At 29.6% G+C, this 24,751-nt stretch overlaps 1 protein-coding gene across 5 annotated transcripts; it reads right to left on the reverse strand.

Annotated features, from left to right (window-relative positions):
• Nucleotides 1-7,503: 7,503 nt before the first annotated feature.
• LOC107443676 (protein capicua homolog) lies at nt 7,504-20,611 on the reverse strand (the record flags this gene model as incomplete). 5 transcript variants are annotated; one of them, XM_071184675.1, is given in 5 exon segments in its annotated part: nt 7,504-7,870; nt 11,164-12,285; nt 15,783-16,029; nt 17,830-17,939; nt 20,470-20,611. In XM_071184675.1, coding segments are annotated over 3 exon segments (330 nt in total), but the record flags the coding sequence as incomplete, so codon positions are not given.
• Between the last annotated feature and the right edge of the window lie 4,140 nt (nt 20,612-24,751).

Consider the following 24,751-nt stretch of genomic DNA (forward strand, 5'->3'; position numbering starts at 1 on the left):
GGGTGCCATCCCCTCCGCAGAGGATCAAAATCGTGATGGCATGTCTTCGGATCATCCTCAGGGATGTTTCCCAGACCGTCGCCAATAGCCCATTGTGCAGCTCTAGTGCGACGTAAATCAACAACAACAACAACAATACTTGTGTTTACAATGATAAAGTGTTAAGACTAACGTAAAATGGTACACAACTTGCAACAAGAACAAACAGTAATAAACTTATGGAAAGAGGCCAAATCAAGACTGCCAAAAAAGCGAGTTATTCAAAATCTAGCAACCATGTCACCTTTTTTTAATAATAAATAACAAAATAACTAAAACAAATTTTCACTCCAAACTCACCAGAATTACATAATAAAATTAATATCTTATGAAAGACGGCAGATTTGAGCTCAGAAATTATCTAATTTATCTCTTTTATTAATAACAAAATGTTCCGTTTGAAGATATCGCCTCGCAGAATAACGTGTAGTAAGCAGCTGCAAACTTTCTAACCGGAACTAGAGCAGGCATACAGCTCGAGTACTTTTGTCTACATAACTCTTTCTCTTGGAAGGGGCGCAAAAGGCACTTCTACTGGTTTAGCTTGATGACGCTTACAAGTCACACACTTGGAAATAACTTTATTTATTAACTTTTTAGATTTAAGAATCCAGTATCGCTCTCTGAGTCTTGAGAGTAAGATGGAACGACCTGCATGGATCGCTTTTATATGCTCTTCACGGATTAATTCTAACACAACACTGTTAGCAGGAAAAAGGATTGGACATCTGAAATTCTGATTCTCATCACTATGTATCAGTTTGGTCTTTACTCTCAGTGTATCACTTTTATCTCGTAAAGCTTGTATTTCGGCGAGAAATTTATCATCTTGGAAATGCGTTGTTTGCATTGACTTAAAAATCACACTTTCTGCCTTTGTTAACTCCTCACAGACAATGCCGGATTTGCGTATAAGCTAAATAAGCTGTAGCTTGGAGCCCCGAGATGACAAGGGCCCCCGGATCCTACTTTCCCCCCTCTTTATTTAAAGTTTTATTCGGAGCTGGGGCCCTCAGAAGCCCAAAATGCTTTTTTTTTTCTTTTTTACATTGTTGGACATAATAAATATAAATAAAAAATTTTTTAGTTTGAAAAGTAAAAAAGTTATTTTTTTGCCCCTTCATTCGATCATCAGACTATTTAATATCTATTTAATATCTAAGGATCAGACTTCCCTTTTATATTACTTTAAAATTGTACAAATGATGTATTTAATGCTTTCAAGTGATATGCAGCAGTTTTAAATAACACTTTAAAATACCTAAAAAAGGACTGAAATTATCAATTCAAAAAACAATTAACCAATACTTTTGAATATGAATTTAAATAACTGCACACGGTTGCTTTGCCATCTCATTCTATATAGCATTATTTAGTGTAGACAGTTGCGTGTGGGTGTGATGATGACGTAATAAAAGAGGCATACAAAAAAAGCAAATTTCATTTCAGTTAAAATCCTCCATATTATATTTTTAAACTCCTCGAAAAATGTAGTAAAAGAGGCAACAAATTAACTGTCGCAAACAAATTAATATTAAGTAAGAACGAAATAAAAATGATATTGAAATATGTTGAATCACTAATGAGACAGACGGGATGAAAGACATCAAAACCCATTTGATTGAATAGTAAAACTATCAGGTATTTCTAAAATTCTGAAATCTATCAGGCTTTAATTTTTTTTTCTGTCACAAAATTTATCAGTAATTAAAAATAATAAATTCGTTAGATTTCAATATTGGTTCTGTTTTTTCGTTGATTAAATGTTAAATATTAACAGATATTTGTCTTTTAGAACATTTCATTTTATAATAAAATAATTATTCTACAATCGTAATTATCTAAAACTAATTGCTAATTGATATAAAGGTTTAGTGCGATCCATTGGTACGTTGAATGCTTGTTTTGGCTGGATGCCCGGGACTGTTGCTCTTTCACATCCTAGCCACTATACACCATCAAGAGCAAAGCTGATACTTCAAACCCGTATCACATTTATTCTCTCTGATTTTTAATAGACCCTTTAACAAATCCTTAAAAATATAAGCCAAAAATTTCATAAATAATTAAAATTTTTATTCTTGCACTAAAATTTAACAAATATACTTAAAACTATTAAAAAGAATGCAAAAATAATGAAGAAATATTTTTAATATAAACATCAATTAAATAATATCAGCTTTCAAAATGTTCTTTTTATTTTTGAAAACAATATTAATATAACGGCCCTCACCTGCTCCAGGGTGTAGGGACTACTGGATTGGGTTCAAAATGACAAGGCTACGGAGTTGAATATTAGTTGTCGTAAACTCGAAATTGGGGCGGCTATGCAATGACTGTTATAGAATAGACTAATAAATATGGCCGGGATAGCCTGGTTGATAGGGCGCTGGGCTCGTGTTCGTGAGAATGGGAGTTTGAATCCAGCCGGCAAAAGAATATCCATGTATAAAATGGTGTCTGGTGCATGTTAAATCTGTCGGGGTCACAAAGTCCTCTAAGTTCTCATAACAAATAAACACATCTGGGTACTGATCTAGCAGTTCCCTTGTCTTCTGGATTGGGTAAAATTACAAGGCTACGGAGTTAAACATTGGTAGCCTTAAACTCAAAATTGAGTCGGTTGTTCAACGGGGTTTTAAAAAAATAATAAAACTAATAATCGAATTGTATTTTCTTGTATTTCTTTCTAAGTCCTTGTATATTTTCTACACACCTTCATAATTTCATGTTTCTAAGTCTATGGATTTTGNTAAAAAAAAAAACTCTGTTAAATATATAGTGGACCAGCACGCCAAATTTTTACTCTGTGCTTAAAATGTGCTTCTTTTGTAACTTTTTTCCCTCGTTCAAAAAATATGTGCAATAAAAGAAAGGTTCTACCTAATACTCTCATCACAATCAATATACTATTTAACAATAAAGTAATATTATAAATATTTTTAATAATATAATGTTCATACGCAACAACAAAAAATAATGACAGTTTACTTTAGGTGTATGGAAATGGAATTGAACTTATAAGGGCCCCATCATTTTCAGTAGCTTAGGGCCCCACCAAGCTTAAATCCGGCCCTGCTCACAGATTAAATTTCCCTTTAACTTATCCTGATGTGAAACGTTGTGGACAAAGCGTAGGATCCAAGCTACTACTCTTACATTTCTGCTATATGTTGAAAAGTAATTTACTTCAATATTTACTCCAATTAGTTACTTCAATATTTACCATGGAAATAGCTACCTGTTTTCTTTTTTCCAAATTTACTTCCTCTTCATTAACGGAAATTTCGTCAGCTGTTGCAGGCTATTGCGTGTGGGAAAGATATAGCCAGCTGGGGCCCTCCAACCACTTCGAATTGCCAAGTTGTTGAGCAGAGCAACTTGGTAAGTCTGCGGGGTTCATAGTTCCGGGCAAATGCCTCCTAGCTTTTACTGGAGTCAATTTCCTGAACTCGATTTTCCACAAATACACCCCATGTGTCTTCTCTTTTAAGCCAAGCTAATACAGTTGTTCAGTCTGTCCAGAAATGAACTTTGTCCGTCTGAAACTGTTTTACTATTTCAATAGTAAAACACGAGCTGCAATTGTGGCACCAAGAAGTTCAAGTCGAGCAATCGTTGATTTCTTTTTCCCGCTAGGTGCGATTCTTGCTTTACTCTGTATCAGGTGAACTTGAACATTGCTTTCCTCTTCTATCCTCAGGAAAACTACTGTGGAATACGCAAATTTACTGGCATCACAAAAGAAATGCAATGAAATGCGCTCGTAACCTTTGTCACAATGTAACCACCTTGGGATTTCTATGTGCTTCAGATATTCAAGCTGACTTAGCCACTTTGTAAAATCTTCTCGTGTTTTTGTGACAACTTCATCGTCCCAACCAATTTTAGCTTTCCACAAATTTTGTAACCACAACTTTGGTCGCAGCGATACCGGCCTAGAACTTCGGTTCCAGGCTTTTAGAAACTCTTCTTGGCAACAAGATTCTACCATAGGGAATAGTATTGAAGCGCATTTCTCGGTCGTAACACCTAACGTTTCTAAAACTCTAAGATATGACTCTGGTTTGTCATAAAGGGACGTCATAGATATCCTTTCATGCTTTTGAACGGAAACTATGAGCTTCAACAATTCCCTAACATAAACTTCGACCAAAAGGTCATCCTTGCCAAATCGGGCTTTGAGGCTGTCTACTGCTTTGGTATAGTTTGCAGCTGTTGGAGGAAAGCTTATTACAAATTCTCTAGCTCTAGATCCAACAGTTGTAGCTTGAATCAGGTATTGAAACTTGTTTTCAGGGGCAATATCTGTATCGTTATTAATTTGTTCAAATTGTCCCCAAAATGGTAGCCAATCTTTTAAATCTCCACTAAATTGCTTAAGTTCTAATTTTGGCAAATTAAACTGCTTTCTGGCACTGGCACTAATAATATTTGGAGGAGACTCACCGGTTCTTTGCGATGTAGCTTGAAGTCTCGCCAACTCCAGTTCATGTTTTCTTATATTTTCTCTCTCTTCATATTCTCTTTGTCTTTCTTCATATTCCTCCTTTTGTCGTCGATCATTGACTGTAGCTACCAATACACTTGTTACAAAATCTGGATCAGATAAATATTCTTTACTTTTCAAAATGATTGTTTTCAGATCTGCTACAGTTGCTTTTTGAGGTAATACTTCGCCAATTTCTTGGGCAACAATAATAAGATCTTCCTTTTTAAATCCTTTTGATGCTAAAAACATTTTTCAAATCAGAAGTAGCGTATCAACGAGTCCTGTCGCGGACGCCACAAAATGTCGCTAATAAGTTAAAATAAATACTGCGGACGCCTTTTAAATAAAATCAATCAAATGAACTACAAGTTCTACAGATGAATGACAACAAATATAAAACTTTAATCTTTTAATAACTAATAATTTAGCATCAAAAACGGATTCTAAAAATTATAATTGGGTATACTATAGCCTACGTCACAGGTTGTGTTATTCCTACTAAATTTAACCCATGAACGGCATTTTCTGCGAGCCTAACTTCAAGCCACAAATAAACAAATGAAGTGTTTGATCGTTTAAATAGCTGCTCGCCAGATTTTATTGCATTATAAAGAAAAGTAATTGATATTCGATTTTTGTTTAATAATTGATTTATGTGTTGTTGTTAATTTACGTCGCACTAGAGCTGCACAACGGGCTATTGGCGACGGTCTGGGAAACATCCCGGAGGATGATCCGAAGACATGCCATCACAATTTTGATCCTCTGCGGAGGGGATGGCACCCCCGCTTCGGTAGCCCGACGACCTGCGCGCGAAGTCGAGCACTTTACGGTAGCACAGTTTAACGAGGACCAATACCGCACACCCTCGGTCCCTACGCAGACTGATCCAAGTGGTCACCCACCCGCACACTGACCGTAGCCAGTGATGCTTGACTTCGGTGATCTGCTGGGAACCGTGCCTTAACGATCAGTCCACTGCGGGACTGATTTATGTGGATAGTGGCATAGAATTTAGAATTGCGTCATGGTAAATGTTATTCCTACTTAGTGGAAGTAGTACAAAAACTATCTCAGGTTGCCACGCAACCTAAAGTGAAATATTAAAACAAATAAATCTAAAGAAAATTAAAGGTGGCGCTACTGTCAAATATACATACGTTAATGACTTAAAATCTTAAGCACCATGCAAACATACACCTGTCTTATAATTTAGAAAGATTTTGAACATAAAATTCCTTTCTGAATGAAATTATTGAATATTGACTCATGAACCCATTAAGATTGACACCTAGTACATGAAAATCTGACTGTTAAATGAAAAGTTATTCAGGGTGTTCACTTTTTTATTTTGCGCACTCCTTTTCTCAGAAAATATTTAATTTTCAAAAACATGCAGTTTTTTCTTCTTTATTAATTTTATGGTGCTCAATTTTAATGTTTTAAATATTTAAAACAAGTATGATATTCTAATTTAAATTATTGTTTCAAGGAAAGGTATAGAAGAAAAATTACTTACATGCACAAATTTATCAATTGTATTTCTTTTTCGCTTTACTTTTATGATAAAATTTTTAATTGTATACCTTTGACAAAATTTTTTTCAAAATTTACAACATTTTTCATATTAAAATAGGCATCAAAGCAATAATATGTATTGAATTGACTCCAGTTCAGTAATATATGAAAGAATAACGACAGATTTGACCAATGTCACGATTTCCGTAATGTCTTTATATAACTGGTTCAGATGTTTAGTTAACACCGTAAATATTTAACAAAATGTGTACTATTATGTAATAGCTGAATTCGATTCTTAACGACTGTAAAATTAACATCCTATACCTATACCTACTATTTTACACGTATATTTCAAAAAGTAGTTGATGAACATTGAGAAAATTTCGTAAACATTAAAAAACATTGACAAAAAATGTTTGATTATATTTTATAAATGATACTTTTGTTTAAAGTAGAAAAAAAAACTTTATGGATAATCCAGTATGCTTATATTCATGATTTTAATTTTTAAATTACGTTTTTAATATTTGCTAATATAATCAAAAGTATGTTTTTTTTTCTTCTTATTTATATTATGCTGCAATTTGTCAATAAGAATATTGCTAAATTTAAAGCTCCATTATGTTAAATTAAATAATAAAAAGTTTTTTTATTTTCCAAATTTTTTGTACTAAAGCATACATTTAGTATTTTCGCTTATATTTATGGAGTCTGTTTTTCTTCATTTGTCTTTATCATTCTGTGATTTTTTAACATTAAATTTAAAAATATTTTTTTAAATTATTTTAATAGTTTCAAATTAAAATAAATTATTTTAAATTGAAAAAATATATTGCCTTGAATATATCACACTCACTTATGTTAAAATTGTGTAGTAGGTTCAATAAATAAAAAACTGTTTATTTTAGAACATAGTAATTGTATGTCCAGCTTTTTCTAGTGAGAAGTACTATCTACTTATGGTTTTTTGAAAATTAGTCTTTGAGAGAGTTGCATATCAAATAAATTATTATAAAAAAATGATTAGATATTATTTTTTAATAAGTTCGTGCAACTGAAGTCAAAATCACAAGATGTTGTGGATGTAAGCAGAACTGCATCTATTTCTAATCACTGTCTTAGAAAACAAAATTTTTCTTTGTTTGCATGAATATTGTGTTGCAGATCTTTTTTAAAAGTTTTCCCAACTTCAAACTTTTATTAATAATGCTTTTAAATTAATTTCTAATTAAATATTAAAATATATTATAAAAAGTATAAAATCATCCGAAATTGTAATTGGAAAACTGAAAATATGTATGACAGCTTAATTTTATTTAGTGCAATGCAATCACTGAGTCCAGACTTGAATCTACTAACATTCAATTTTTATGGATTAGACCATCAAGAAAATTATGTAATGCATTTTAATGGACATTAAAAAATAGTAAAATGAGGAATAATCACCACGCTAAGAAACAAAAAACTTTAATTGGATATAAATTTACCACTAACAAAATTTAAAGTGAAATTCAAAAGAAAACGCAAAAATACCAAGGATGTATAATGACAACATTTTACTGGGGACTAAATCTGATTGAAACACTTTTTTTATAATTGCATATAAGCCTTATTTTTTCTTAATAAAAAATACTTCAAAAATTACTTTCCTTCTTAAAGGTAAAATCATAAATCAAAATACAAATTGGGAACTTTGTGGCAAAACACTTAAAAATTTATTGTTTTATATTAGGACTTGTACATACATATTAAAAGCTGAAAAAATAAATGGTCACTTGACAACACCAGTGAAGTTTCAAAGCCTCCTTGAAAACCATCCTAAAAAATGAACTCAAAAAAGAAACTAATTTATCTTTATGAAGTATAAATAAAAAAAACATTTTGAAAGAATATCACTTATTTATTTGTTGAATAATAAATAAAAGAATCTTTTCATACGAAATAAGCAGATGTTTTCTATTTATTTACTTTTGGAGTTATAAAAGGTTATCAATATTCACCCTTAATTTAAATGTTTTTTAAATTTATTATAAAATTATATTAAAATTAAAAATATCCAGATGGTAATTCAATCATTCGATTATTTGATGATTATTTAATTCGATGATTATTTAATTTACAATAGATGAAAATAATCTTACAATAAATAATTGTGCTATAATTATATTTTAATAAATAGAATTCTATTTTTTAAGTAAATATATTTAAAACAAACAAAAAATATAAATGAAAATTGACTTCAGAATATTTGAATGGAAGAAAGAAATACTTAAATGGCCAAAAATAATTTTCCAAACATATAATGCTTCATTTATACTATTGATTTCTATATTACATTTAAAATTCAATTTATAATTTTTTGCCAATTTTCTAAAATATTATAATTTAAAAATAAAATAATGAAGTTGCAAAAACTATGTCAGTTGAAAGTACTTTTTGTATACAAAGAGTAGTTTGTGACAAAATTTATTCACTTTTTAAAAGCTGGATAATTTTGTTTAATTTCTAATAAAATGTTAAAATTTGTAAGTTTTAACTGTAGCAATGAGTAGGTTTAGCAAAAATAAGAGACAAATTAGATCTAGTTAAAATTAGAACTTATAAATAAATATTGATCTATAATTTACCTGAATATTTGGCATGAGAGCATTTATGTCTACATTTACCCCTACTTTTATTACTTATTTCAAGTTGAGTTTAAAAAATATAAGGCATTAATTTTATTTAAGAATAATTTTGAAAGATAACGATTTCTTGAAACAATAATAAAAAACACAATCATATACTTTCTAAAAAATAGATTCCTTAATCTTAGGTTTAATAAAACAATTTTCAATTCTAATTTTCTTCAATAAACTGTCTTATTTAAGAAAGTTATTAAATCAAATGATACTTCTAATTATAAACACAACATGCAATGTTATTTTGAGATATTTACATAATAACAAATGTTTAGATTTGAATAAATGAGTTAAAGATCTGAAATTAATTTTCCTCTGAAAAAAAAAGGATGTTTCCTAACATTAAGCATTTGATATCACATTAATTAACCACGTCTGAGCGAACCTCTACCCAGATTTTAACAAATTAATTTTCAAACATAACTAGCGCAAAAAGGTACCGATACAAAAATACCCTTAGTGATTCACCAGGGGTCTATCCAGGATATATTCACTACAGTTTAGCGGTACCTTCACAAATTCAACTTTAGGAAAAACGGTAGTTTCACAAATTCAAACTTAGGAAAAACGGTACTTTTTCTTAAAATTTTATTTTTGTATCCCATAAGAAAAGAAAAATCCATATTTTGTGTTGATTTTTTAATATAATTTTTAATTTTCACAAATTACGTCTAAATTTTCCCAAAATAGGTACCTTTCAGAAAAACCTAGACAGACTCCTGCATTAAGACAGTTGAATGATTGAAAATTGGGTTTGCACTTTTACATAAGTTATAAAAAAATTATTAACTTATTAACAGATAATAAAGCAAAAATTAATGAAAAAAGTACTTACGTAGCAAATAATTAGTTTTAATTTCACTTTTTATGAAAAAAATTTGTGATTTTCGATTGAACACAATTTGATTTTAAATAGAGTTCACAAATTTTCTTATCTACAATGTGCAAAGAATGCAAGATTTTTTTGATCTACATTTTCTGTAGAAAAAACATATTAAGGACATATATGGCTGATTTTACTTCAGCTATAGATAGGAATGCATTCATTTTCAGTACCAAAACCTGCAAGTTTAAAGAGTGAAAAAGATATTTAGAGAAATGAAATTTGAGTCCACTATAACCGAATTTCCAAATTCTCAGCTGTTGCATTAAAAATAACATTATTTGAACAGGAGTACAGGCGGGACCACTAAAAAAGTTCACTACATCAGAGTGTTCACTATAGCGGGGTTCTACTGTAATTGCACGCTGATAAAATTATTTGTCTTAATAGGTTTAATTCTGATTACTAGTACAAATATTTATTTTGTAAGGATTATTCTCAACTGGTTAAATTTTCATGAATTTCTCTTTTTTCGAAAATGACTTAATGAGTTTTTTCAAGTGATTTCAAAATAAATACCTTTTTTACAAAATGCGAATTTAAATGTTCATTTTCTCACAATTTCCAGTTTGAATTGTAGAAAAAAGCTTTCAAGTTATTTATCAACAAATAATTTTTTTAGTTTACTTCTTGTGATAATAATATGTGCACAGTGATTGTCTTTTAGCACACCTTTCTTATAAACTGCAAATTTTTCTCTTTCTTTTAATTTTCTCTTTGAAATACACACATAAAATAGTATACAAGGTAATTTAAAAATTGTTGAGGATCAAATTCAGTAATTACAGTTAAATAAAAAATGTTAAGAAAAAACTTTTATAACATAAATACAAAACATACCTAATACAAAAAGCACATTAAAGAGATTTTTAAAAAACGAAAATAAGCACTTTTTAAAAACACTATGCACCATGCTTATTAAAAAATAAACAGAAGCTATTGAAAATAAAGGTTTTTATGAGCATAATGCGGATTCATTTCCAAGAACTAAGAAGTGGTGAGGGTGGGTGCCAAATGACTAAAATAAACAGTGCCGTCCAATTGCCGAATGATGGTAATTTTTTTAGAGGCCACTTTATTATATTAAGCTATTTTTGCCCTTAACTTCCTTCATTATAATTTGCTTATATTTCATATACATTACTTATTTAAATTCTTAAATAAACAATAAGTTGAGCAAAAACTACTTCAATGAGTTTTTCGTAGAACACTCTTAAACTAAAGAAATTTTATAAGTATGCACAAAAAAAAAGAAGATTTCATTAAAACAATTATGTGCCAAAATCCAATAAGTAGAAAGAAATATGCTTACAAAGAAAAATTATCTTTATTTTAATAAACTACGACATGGAACTGAAAAAACCCCCCCCTTTATTCTGCTAGTACCATACTTGTTTATAGATATACCAAACTTTGATTTTGCTAAAATCATTTCACAGCTGCCAACCTACTTAAGTTGGCTGAAGTAAAATTTAGTTCTAATGGTATAGAAAGCTATTTGAATAATTAAGTATAAACAATTTATTAGACAAATGGTGGTATAGTACCTTTTAAAGTAGGTGATTGTAAAGTAAGTGATGGCAACAGATACTGCACTTGAGTTGCCCCAGACCTTGATATCAATTGAGGAGACAGATGAAACTGACCCGGAGATGTCAGGTTGGACATCACACTTTGAGCAGGTACTTGGGAATTTGCTTTCAGGACGAGATTTGCTAAAACCGTAGGAGTTATTTGAGAAACAGACATGGTCTGGGGAGAAGAGGGTATGCCATTGTGTTTGGAAACTGGAATGACCAAGTTTTTCAGGGTGGAGGTTAAAATCTTGGGAGAAGTTTGAGCCGGGGAGACGCACGGTGAAGTTTTAGACGTGGATGGATTGAGGATTGTCATGCTGTAATGAGTGGCTCCGAGGGCACTGTTGGACACCAAGAAGCCTTGCGATGTCTGGATAAGGGAAGCGGACAGTTGCAATTTGGACTTGTCGTTCCGAACAGGGACTTGAAGAGCCTGCAAATGCTGCCGGTACTTGAGGAGAAATATTTTTGGCATGCGTTTGAGTGAGATTGATGGAGGGGATCGAAAGAGGCGGAGGCAAATTACTGCCATGACAGAGCTACTGAACAGTTTTTTGTGTCTTACTTTTAGCGCCATCCCCACCATAATTATGAGATTCTTCAAAAGTAACTAGTTTTTGATTAGACAGGGAGAACTGCTCACTGTTTACAGCTTCAAGCATAGGCGGTATCTTTGAGACGAGAATGGGCATGTCGGGAGAGTCCGATACTCTATCGAACAAAGTGAAGGCACTTTAGGAGAGTGGACATCTTTGAAGACTGCACCCGTAGGTTGAAAGCAGGATCCAGTCGGCAAAGGCCTGAGGAAAGTTCTGCCGACAGCACTACTAGGAGAACTACTATTTTCATTGCTGGTGGAAAATGAAGTTTGGGAGTTGGAACAAGGGTGTGCTTTTATAGGCTTCGGGCGGTGGGTGACTTCGACAGACGGATGATGCTTCATGACCGGTGAGAATCTCTGATGAGGGAATGCCTTGTTTTCTAACAAGGATTCTTCATCAGACTGGCTTTCCGTATCGCTTTCTGTGACCTTCTCTTTGCACTTCAAGTCGATGGGTGGTTCTTCAGTGCATAAACGTGATTTATCTGAAACTAGTAAATATACATGTCAGGAATATTTAAACGGAATATCATAAAAGCCACATTTCACAATTTAAAACAGGATTTTCAAACCAATTAGGTAGTTTTATAGTTTAGTTAAACTTATTAGAATAAAATTATTAAAAAATTTCAATATTTAAGTTTTTTTAAAGTTATACAAAACAAGAGCAGATAAAGAAGTTAAAAAATAAACCTGGTGTATTGTGAATTTTGGTGTGATTGGATTATCAAAATAATCTCTCTGAAATATCTACTGGAAACCTAGTTTGGCGAGATTTTAAAAGTAATAAGATTTAAAAACTTAGGATTCCCCCCTCTGAATTCCTTTAAAGTAAGTGGTATGTTTTTTAAAGTTTAATTGTCCCCAATTAAAATATAATAGTATATATAAGCTGCACTGAATCAATATGTACTTAAGAGACAGTTTTTATTAAAAAAAAATAAACATTAATCTGAAACATTAACCACACAACAACCAAGCAGAAAGAAATAGTCATACCCTTAACTGGCTAGTATACACTTAAAATACAAGAAGAAAAAACTAATCTCAACAAAAACAAACCGACTCTCCTATGTTTCGAAAATAGTCTCCTATTAATTTCTTTCTTAAACAAGTTGTATTGTTTTTCTATTAATGCTTGTGCTAGCTGGATATATTTAGGACTCTACATTATTTTAATTAATTTTCTACATAATTTATACTATTAATATATAATTTATATTAACACTATTTGCAATATTATTTGCTATTAAGTTTATATTACAGTTAATAACCATGAGTAGGTTAATTATTAACAATCTAAATATTTATTTTAATTCTTTTATGCCACAATTTAAGCAAATATTTTAGATTAAATAAAACTAAAGTGGTTGTCAATAGTGTGATCTAAACTTCTAATAATTTTTTTTTAAACTCTCAATATTTGTTGTTATTACTTATGATCCCAGGGAAGCAGAGTATGTTCGATAGTACAAAGGAGATTTTGAGGGATAATTTTAGGTCTAAAAAAAAAAAAACATTCATCTGAAACATTAACCTACAATAATTTGTTAACAAATGTGTCAATTAGCAAAATTTTTCCTAGTTAGAAAATATTATATATCAATTTGTGAATTTATTAGTTTGAATTCCTCAAGCTTATGACCTTAAATTTAATTTTATAAATTATTACTTTTTCGATATATTTTGATTTATATTATTTTTAACACATATATTCATTTATTCAAAAATTTTGCTAATTTAAATTAATTTTTTTCTTTGTTTTTATTATGATTAATATTTAACAGTGCATAAACTATACTTTCCAAAAAAATTTCGAAAAAGTTATTGTACTAAAAATGTACATAAATAAATAAAATAAAAAAAGAAATTCGGAATAAAATAAAGAAATCGGGCGGCCCTGGGAACAATTTTGGTCTAAAAAATTTTTTTACAATAATTTGTTAACAAATGTGTCACTTAATAAAAATTTTTCTTATTTAAAAAAATATAATAAAAATTGTTCCTAATTAAAAAATATTATATATCAATTTGTGAATTTATTAGTTTGAATTTCTTAAGCTTATGACCTTAAATTTAATTTAATATTAATTATTACTACAGTGAATCCTCGTTTTTAACGGTTAACGGGGGCCAGAACCTTCCGCGAAAGCTGAAAAACAGCAAAGTAGGATTCGCCAATAGGAATTTTCGTGTATGCGGGTACACAAACGTTTGAAATATGTAAACAGTATTTATACTTCACACATTTAAGACAAAAATTACAACAGTATACGTATTTACTTAAACGTGTAAGTGCTAATTAATAAAGTTAATTACAAAACCGAGGGTAGAGTGCTTTAAAGGCACGAATGGCACCTTAATCGATCGGCTGAATTAGATGTGTAGTGTTCGAGGCACACCGTCCTATTGCAAGGTTCGTTGCATGGCCTCCTGCACAGTCTATCAGGAGAAGGACCTTAAAGGGGAGGTCCTTTTCAGCCAGATACAGCTTCACCTGGGGAATGAAGCAATGGAGGAACCATTTAAGGGTGAGAGCTTTCGTAATCCAGGCCTTGGAGTTATGCATCCAGAACACTAGCAACAGAGCCATATTTTTGTTTTTTAATGCCCGTGGATTTTGTGGCTTTATAAATAAGGCCTGACTCAATCATAAAACCTGCAGCATTGCCAGCTGTGATGACACACAATCTTTATGAGCCTTGAAGCCTGGCCTTTATGAGAGCCCGCAGTATATGTACTCTGAATCAACTCATCTCTTTGTTTGATATGCAGGGATCCTTCTCTCTTGCGCATCAACATGAAACAATGCTTCTTTCCGCAATGTGGCTGCCGTGATTTTTTTTCTTTGTTCTTATTATCAAAAATGTTTAACAATGTATAAACTATACTTTTCAAAAATATTTTGAAAAAATTATTGTACTAAAAACGTATTTAAATAAATAAAATAAAATAAATAACTAAAACTTTTGGGGAAATTTAGATCTAAAAAAACTATATTCTGAGAAAATATTAGACACTGAGAATTTTATGCACCCCTTACATGTACATGAATATATCCACTAAATGTATGTGAATGTATCCAATAAATCATAGCTATAATATATTCCCCAATAAGTCAACTAATTATAATTGACGAAAAACACAAATGTTTGCAATTTTTTTCAATCAATCAATTCAAGGGTTTAATTAAGTTTCTATCAATATTTAGTTTATTATAAAAAAAAACTTTATGTGTTACATTAGTATGTTGTATTTGTTGTAATGTGTCTACATTCTAGTCTATGCAGAACAGTTTTGAATTTCGATATCATTCATACAAAGCTGAAAAATGAATTCGGAGTACAGAGGGCTTCAAAACTTCTTTTTGTAATCACATGCTTTGGGGAAAGGAGGAGTTAAGATGAAAATAAATGAAAATTGATTTAACATGAAATGAATACGATAATTGCAAAGTGTTTTTTTTCCCTTCCAAGATGATTGTTTCTGAATTTTTATTTTCAATAACAAAATTAATGGATTGGATAAATTGCAATTTTACACATTTTTATTCATAATTAGTTAATATTTTCTACACCAAAATTTGAGTTTTTGACAGTGATTGTCATATTGAAAAGAGTTTAATGTCAAAATAATTCAAGAACATAATTGATTAATCACTTGCAATTTTATATGCATGTTTATTTATAAATACTTTATATTTATAATAGCTAATAATTATCCATAGACCAAAATTGCCAACTGCCAACAACAATGTCAAAAAGAGGCTTTTGACATGACAGTTAAAACATGCTAAATATTCGATAAAACCGTCAATTGACAAAAACTTGCCAACTCTGGTTTATGTACAATATATGGAAGAAGAAAAAGAGTTAACAGTGCATGAAATTTAGATACAGTAAAAATGTATGTAACGAAACACAATGAATATTAAAAAATGAAATACATTTTTGAAATATATTAAGATAGACATTTGGTGCAAACATACCATTATCTACCTCTTCCTCACATATCACCATTCTTTCATCATCACTGGTGGTGTCAGAATCCCCTCGCAAATTATCCATCTCTCTTCTTTTTTTAGACTTCTCAGCAAAACCAGAAATATCAGCACTGTCCTGTCTTAAATCATCTGAAACCTTTTTTTCAGAGCTGCTTCAATCAAAAGAATTCGTCAACAGACTGGCATGCCAGGGATCAGGCAGCTGTGATAGAGAGCGAGATCTGGGCTGCTTCTAAAAGAAATGGAAAGCTTGATATTGCTTAAACAAAAATTATTTAATAAAATTGCAACTAGAAAACAAATAGGTCATTTGACACTGTTTACGAGATAGAGTCAATAAATTTCTAGAATGGTCACTTACAGGGCACATAGCCAAATCTTTCCAAAAAAAATAAGCACCTTTTCAGTATTTCTTAAGCACTCAAAAAATATTTTTAAACACTATATACAGTAAAAAATGCAAAATAATTTTCAAAGTCTTTACATGATCATGAGAAAAAAAATTAGAATTCTTTTCTTGATTATATAAGCCATTATAGAAAGACCAAGGGATTTTTCGGTTCGATATCAGAGGGTGGAAAATGAAGACTGACAATAATCTCACCGAACCCAGCTCATGTAGACGCACATGCAAACTCTCAAGTATTTCATCAAACATGTAAAATGATTGGCACTTATATACATTATGAACCGGTGGTTCTCCAAAATAGATTGTGGTTGAATGAATTGTGAAAACGTTGAATAGAACAATGTGAAAAGGACATTTCTGCACAATACGTGGTGAAAATGACATAGTAAAGAAAAATATCTCATTCTCGAAAAGGGAAAATTAAGCATTTTTTAAAAAAAAAAACTCTCAATGAAAAAAGCACCTTAAAGGGCTTTTAAAATACAAAAATAAGCACCTTTAAACACTTTTTAAAAAACGTGACGCACCATGACTATCACGCAGGTGTTCGTTGGAAGAGAAATATTTTAACAGCAACAGCAACGTAAACAGCAGTAATAACGAAAACACACAGCAATCTCAAATTGGTACTGTCGGTGTTAAGTGCATATCATTTTTGACAAAGGGAATTTTATATTTGTAATGTAGTCTTTAGACCGTCGTGCAAAAATGAAATTCTGCATTTTACCTGAGTAATCTTCAAAGACTCTCAAGATAAAAAAAAAATTGTAACAGATGAAACATAGTGCTTTTTTTATGCAGGGGCAATTGTGAGCTCAACTCAAAAATCCTGAAAATTTCGAGAGAAAAATCATTAATGACGCATTTCAAAACATTAACGTCTTAATAAATTTAAATCATTGATATTTTCAAAACAGGAAATTCTAAATAAATTATATGCAGCATAATTTAAATGAATAATTATGTATAAGTTTACTTATATCTCTGATCACATTTATTATTCTATCAGAAAAAATATTTACAAATGAAAGAGATGCTAAGTATAAATTATAGTTTGAATATTTTTAAATAAAATAAGCAAGAATTTTTATACATAAATGTGATCGATGATTTCTTGAAATTTCCGGACGTTGGATTTCCGGATCACGGCTAGCAAAAAATACAGAAAACTTTTCAGTTTAAACTTGTTGCGATTTTAAATCACAACATTAAATTAAACAGATTGAACTATTCTGATGTAAATTGTTATTCAACAACAATTGTATTCAACAACAGATCAAAAATTGCAACAAGATTTTTATTTACATGTAAGTCAGTTGGTTTTCTTTTACACAGCATTTTAAATTAAATTTTTAAATCATCATATCAGTCTGCTTTTTCAATTTCTGCATAAGATATGCAGATTAAAAAAAATTTTAAGTTTCTGCTTTTGCCATGTAAACTTGCACAAGTCAATGGAGCCCATTAGAAACACGAAAGAAAAATATTAAGTTGTCTATACAATTTTTTTCGCTGCATCCTCCAATTAAAAAGAGCTAAAGTATGTTTTTATCAAAAATACTTAAATGTGCACTCTCTTTTATTGAGTAGAAATCAAACGGAACATAAGTGAACTGCCAGTACCTCAAAATTAAAGTATTTGTTTGACTTGATAGTTGGATCTTCAGCTTTCTTGGCTAGTGCAGGAACACTAAAAGGTAGCAAAAAATCATCTGACGCAGATACTTTTTCAGCTAAAAAAAAAAGAAAAGAAAGCATCACACTGTTTTCAATCATAGACTGCAATTACATAGCACTACAATTAGGTAGAGAGATATCTTTAATTCTTCAACAAGTGCATTTTTACGCTTAGTATTTTAAATAAAAACTAAAAAAGAAACTTACAGTGCCTTACTGAAATTAGCAGGTTTTATTTTCTATAATTGAAACACCAATAGATCAAATGCACTTTTCCCCATTACCCTAATTTTGGGGAGATACGTCGCAGTGTTTATGATTTAAAACATTACATTTTGGTACGTGTGGTTACTACTTTTTTGGCTACTACTTGAACTTGAAAACTTTACAGGGAAACTGCTACATTTTAGATTTTCAAAATTCATGACTAATTCCAAGAATTTTTCATTATTTAACGAAGTTATTATTTTCTCTGACAAAAACACAGCAATAAATTTAGAAAAGCATTATAATAGCATTGATTGAAATGATAGGTATAACCAAAACTGTATTATTTATAGATTTTAAATTTAAAAAAACCAAGTAATGAAAGAGTTGAAGCAATAAACTAGCCGAAAAAAATACAAAAGGAAATAATTCTTTCTTTTTATCTGCAGAATTATATTCTACAGATAATTTTCTTGTTTATCAGGAAGGAAAGAAATACTCCTGATTTTTCTGTTCACATTTCGGAATTAAAAAAAATTCGCAAATGACTGACTTGCTTCAGCGAGAATTTTAAATTGATAAAATAAAAAAAAAAAAAAAATAAAAATAACAAAAATTCTGAAATCACAGAAGTTTAAAAGATAATTCACTTTAGAAATTATGCCTTTTCTTTCATTTTTTGAAAGAACACCGTAATTTTTAAACATGACAAAAACATTTTACATTTTAATCAAATATGACTGTGAGTGGGAATTTTGTTAGAAATTCAGATATTCGAAACACCATGAAATTGGAGGGGAGGGAGTAAAATCCATTTCAAAAATTAGACTTTTCGGCGACCTAAATTCATGACTTTCCGTGATTTAAAAAAAAACTATTTAAAATCATGATATTTCATGATAATTTTTGTTCAATACCGAAATTCATGACTTTCCAGGTGCGCAGATACCCGGACTTTATTTTGCTGAATAAATTATCTAAAATTTAATTACTACCCTTCATCTTCTTATCTTTTGCAGAGATCTATTTTTAAAATTTACCATCAATAATAACTTAAAGAACTAACAATGCAGATGAAAAACAGTTTGCGAGAATGCAACAATAGCACAAAAGCCCTTTCGGCCAAAAAAGTAGTTGACAGATTTCCCTCACGAAATCACCATGCAAATAGTCAAGGATCGACAGAATTATAATTTCTTTTCCCCCTTTCTTCTGCTGCGAAGGTATGAGAGAAAAATAATTCTCTAAACGAATAAACATTCTCTAAATCGAATGAGCAGGGTGATATGCTTAAATGATTGATTTTGAAGGCAAAATTTATTATCACTATTTAATTTATTCTCAATATTCTATTTAAGGTTAACTTCATTATTTTTACTTGTATTTTTATCATACATTTCCAACAATCTGAAATAAAGTATTCCGAAATTTAGAGATGTTCGCGGATAATTATGCAACTTAATGAGGAGTAAGAATAAAAGAGGAATGTGTGAAATGTTTTATTTATTCCATATGTGAAATTTAATTAAGAATTTTTTAGCTATAAAATCATTTGATTTATTTACGACTGATATAATAAATTATAAAAGAAATAGTGCGTTAATGGCCATTTAATGCTTTAATTTTGAGCAAAACGAGATTAATTTCTATAAAACTATATATTGATTCATATCACACAAAGAGTTTTGTAAAAATTAAAAAAATCTTTTTAAGTAATTGAAAAAAATTCCTGAAATTTGAACATAATTATTTAACAAATAAAGATATGGAATTTTATGTTCTTGTGAAACATGAGCTTGACACAGTCATGTGTAGGCAATACGGGTTGGGGTGATTTGTTAGCATTATATTAGAGTGAAATATTAAGTGCTATATTAGAATTTTTATATTATAGTGAAAAGGGGAGAACATCTATCAGCGATTGGTCAGTATTTTACAATAGATTTTCAAATGCACCAATCGATCGTTTTATAAAAAAAATAAGCAAAGAAATTTTTATTAACATCCAAAAAAATTAATTTTTAAAATATTATGCGAATTACTTTTTTGAATAGCAACTTTAAACCTTCTTTAATAAAAATTAAGCACATCGCAATGGAAATAATGACGTTTCTAGAGAAACAAAAATAAAATAGTTAAACTTTTTATTTAATTTCGAAACAAGTTTTTTAATTATTTTTCTTAATTCTCACCTTTTTAAAATATATGGAATATTGTACTGTCATAAATATACATAATTATATTCTTGTTATATAATAACAAACTTTTGATACTAAATTATTTTAAAAGTAGAAACCTTATTTTATAAAAAATTATTTCAGTAATATGGATACTTTGCATATTTGAAAATGAAAAATATGTTCAAACCAGAAAGATTACTTGAAGTTAACGATGGTGTAAGAGGTTCATCATTGCCAAGAGGTTTTGGGCTATCTTTGGGGGTGGAGCTGATGCTAGACTTTTTACGGTCCGGACTACACCATTTCCAGTTAGGATATGCCTTGAAATGAGCCTCCTTAACCTGAAATAAATAAAATATTTCTCATTAGAACTATCTTCTTAATTTTTTACACAAAACTTTTTATTCCATTTATTAACTTGAGTTTATTATGAATTTGCTTACAAAACTAAAGGTAATAGAAATATATATAAGATAGAAAGATGTTTTTGCGATTAAAAAATAAAAAATTTTAATGTTTCTTTAAAAGTTTAGATACAATAAAAATATATTAACTAAAGCATCAATTAAATAAATTGTAAATAAACTGAATACTTTGCAAAATTAATGCAATTAAATAAATGCCCAACTGAAATAAGTAGTATGGAATTAAACAACCTTATTATCACAGAAAACTTAATGATACTATGTCTGCACACTGCATTTATATGTCCATCATCAGGTAACTATCAGTTTTGCTAAACTGCCAAAATTTACGGATAAATTTTGGCAGAGAAAAACAGAAATATTTCAGCTGCCATATTATCCCCATGTACATGCTAAACAAGGGTTCATACAGAGATCAGAAGAAGAAATCCAAGGAGTCCAAAATTTTAAGGACCTATCAAAAATTAATAAACTTTGTGTAAAAGATAACTAGAAAGTTTTTTTTTTATTTATTAAAAAGCTGTTATTATAATAAACTTTCAAAAATGTTTAATTTGCATATTTTTTTCTAGCCCTTTTGAAATAAATTTTGACTTTGTCAAACTTCACCAAGAAAAATAAAGCTATCACTCTTACACATAAATACATTTTCCAGTTTCAAATATTTTAATAAATCTTTTTAAAGTACAGATGTTAAAGATTAACATAAAAACTTACCAATCTTATTTTTTCAAATTTGAATACATAAGAAAATCTAAAGCATTTCATGTCAAAAAAAAATCACGATAAATTATTTATTAAGTTTGCTTGTAACATGTAACATTAAAATTATCTGCTGTTATTTTTTTCTTCTACCTCTTGCAATTCAATTTTTTTTTCCTTAAAAGTTTTCTTAAACTATTTTGACATCTAAGTCATATAATTTAATTTCCCTGCTGGGACAGCAAATTCACTAACGTACTTAGTAAGTTCATCTATGCAACGCAATAATCTAAGCAGTTTCTAAAAACTAATTTAGAAATTTAAGTAGTTCCAAGTACTCCTTGGAAACTTTTTCATTTCCAAGGAGTTTCTAACGAGTATAAGGAGTCTGTAGGCACCCTGGCTAAACCCACGTACCCTCTTTCTCCTAGAATTAAGAAACTAGCATGCTCTAAATTCTTATTTAATGAAATTTTAGGAGTAACAATGAATTCTTTTAAAAGGTTTGCTCAATGTATAAAGGAACTATATAAAACTATTTTTTTACAGGAATAATTGGGAGTAAACAAGAAATTTTCAATAAAATAAAGCCCCTAGAAATTTTCAATAAAATTAAACCCCTTGAAATTTTCAATAAAATTAAACCCCTTGAAATTCTCAATAAAATCTTTAAGTGTTGAATTTTTCTTTTCTCGGCCAAGGCACTTGAGTTTTAAAAACCCCATTATAATCCTTAATAATGAAATTAAGACATTATATACATTAATGACATTTCGAAGTTTTAAATATGCATTATTACTCTTATAACCATTATGAAAAGGAAAGAAAAAAGAGCATAATAAAATTTTTTTTACAGGGACAAAATGTAATTAAAAATAATGAAATTACTTTAGATCCTTTATTCTATTAAATACTTGAATTTATGTTAATTATTCATAATGCAATCTAGAATCAGGAACATTAATAAGTTTATATTAAAAATGCACATCAAATATACTTTTATTTTAATACATTTAAAAAAAACTTAAAACATCATGTTTTAAAATTATTATACTGCAGATGATAACTTTAAAGCACATAAGCTCCAATAAAACAAATTACAAGGGGGTAATTGCTAAGTTATAGAATATTTTATAAAATAATTTCGCCAATAATTTTTCTAGGTTCAAGTTATTTATTTCTAACTCAATGATTGTCACTCTGTAGAGTAAGCATGCTGAAAATATTACAAAACAACCATTCAACATACACTCAACAATCATCTTATTCTTTATATATAAAATGAATTTTTATCTGCTTCTATTTTAACTGTTCCTTTCCCTAAAGCATGCAATTATAACAAAAAAAAAAGTTTTGAAGGCAGTTTGTGAGAGAAAAAAAACTGTTCATTTTTTAGTTTTCTATATATAAGACCAAAATTCAAAACTATTCTTTCAATTCATGCTGAGCTGCATAGTATAGAAAGTAAACATACTAAAGCTATTTAACATAATAAAATAACATTTAACTAGGAAATTTATTCAAATGACCATACTAAACATTATTAGCAATTTAATTAAATACTTGAATTGACTGATTAAAAAATTATTAACTCCTTTAAACAGTTAGATTTTTTATTAATTATAGTTAGTTGATAAATAAGTGAACTAACTATACATTAAAATATAGTTAACGTGAGTTTACTAATACTGAAAATATTTTGCGTATAAAATTACAAAATATATTTTACATATAAAATACAGGGTATCTGCTACATTTTAGATTTTAAAATCCATGACTTTACATGAATAATTCCAAGAATTTTTCATGACTTACCAAAGTTATTATTTTATCCCGTAAACACAACAATAAATTTAAAAAAACATTATCGTGACATTAGGTCACAGCCTAATTTTCTAAATATCTTGTTTTTTTTAATCAATAATACTAATTCTTTTGACTTAATTTATAATTTTGTAATACATTTTTTTATTTCATCATCTTTCTTTAGCCCCTTAAGCGGTAGCGCAATTTGGACATTCTCCCCCTAAAATTCCTTACCAGCTCCTTGAAGAGCCCCTTTCTTTCGAGAACGTTCCACCCTTCTTCGTTTCTGAGAATTCGCACCGGTTGTCGGCATCTTTCATCTCCGCGTGTATGTTGTGTTTCTCAACCGTAACTTTTAACGTATAATCAATTTTTCGTCTCAACTCGTAATTTTTAGATAATTTAACTTTAACTTGCACAACATGTACTACAACTTCAACCATTAAGTTTTTGTCTCTTATAAAAAGAGCGCGCGAAAGATGACGATTGCATTCGAAATTCGAGAGTATCATACTCCACGTCGCGCTGTTGCGTGNCCAGCTTTTAAGATGATCCGCTGACCAACTACCGCCAGTGATGGAAATCCTTCACAGTCATTTTCTAACTCCTGTTCCAGTTATCACTAGTTACCACAATTTTAGGATGTGCCATTGATGATTCCTTACATGATGTGCCTCAACATGATGATTTGTTTAACATGTTTTTCTCCAATAAAACAACAATGATTTTTTTCAAAAAAAAGAACTGGACTTATTCATTTTCACTAGCCAAGGATTTTTCTGTTTGTTTCATCCTAAACTCAGGTAGCTTCTATGGATAAGAAGGTATGTTTTTTTGAATATACTTGTTATCTTCTGGAACTTGTTTTTTTTGAAGAAGAAAAATTACTATTCCTCATGGGTCATAAATGTTTTGCGTCACCACTTCAAAAATGTACTAACTATATGTTTCACCCGGCCATTAATTTTTAGTTTTTTTTTTCTTTCTAAATTGTTATCATTTTTGCAACTTTTTCATTTTTAATTCTATACCCAACCGTAACAGGGCAATTATAATAACATTAATTGAAATGACTGACTGTTATACTCTACATCTTCATATTTATTGATTTTAAACTTAAATAAATAGAGTAAAGAAAAAGTTGAAGCAATAAAATAGCTGAAAAAAAGTACAAAAGCAAATGACTAAATACTATACGTAGTTATTTAAAGCTGTTTTATTTCTTCTTTAAAGTAAGTAATATATAAAGCCTAAACTAGAATTTTAAATTGATAAAATAAAATAATAAGTTGCTAATAAATAAATTCTGAAATCACAGAAGTTTAAAAAATAATTTGCTCTAGAAATGATGCTCCATCTTTTATTTTTTGAAAGAACACCATAATTCTTAAAGTACAGGATAAAGACATTTTATACTTTAATAGAATGACAATGAGCTGGGGATTTTGATACAAATTTAGATGTTTGGAACATAAGAACAATGAGATTAGGATGAAAGGTAAATTCCATTTTAAAAATTAGATTTTTTGGCGACATATACCCATGACT

Source organism: Parasteatoda tepidariorum, chromosome 8 (assembly GCF_043381705.1).
Source record: "Parasteatoda tepidariorum isolate YZ-2023 chromosome 8, CAS_Ptep_4.0, whole genome shotgun sequence".
NCBI classification, from domain to species: Eukaryota; Metazoa; Arthropoda; class Arachnida; order Araneae; family Theridiidae; genus Parasteatoda; species Parasteatoda tepidariorum.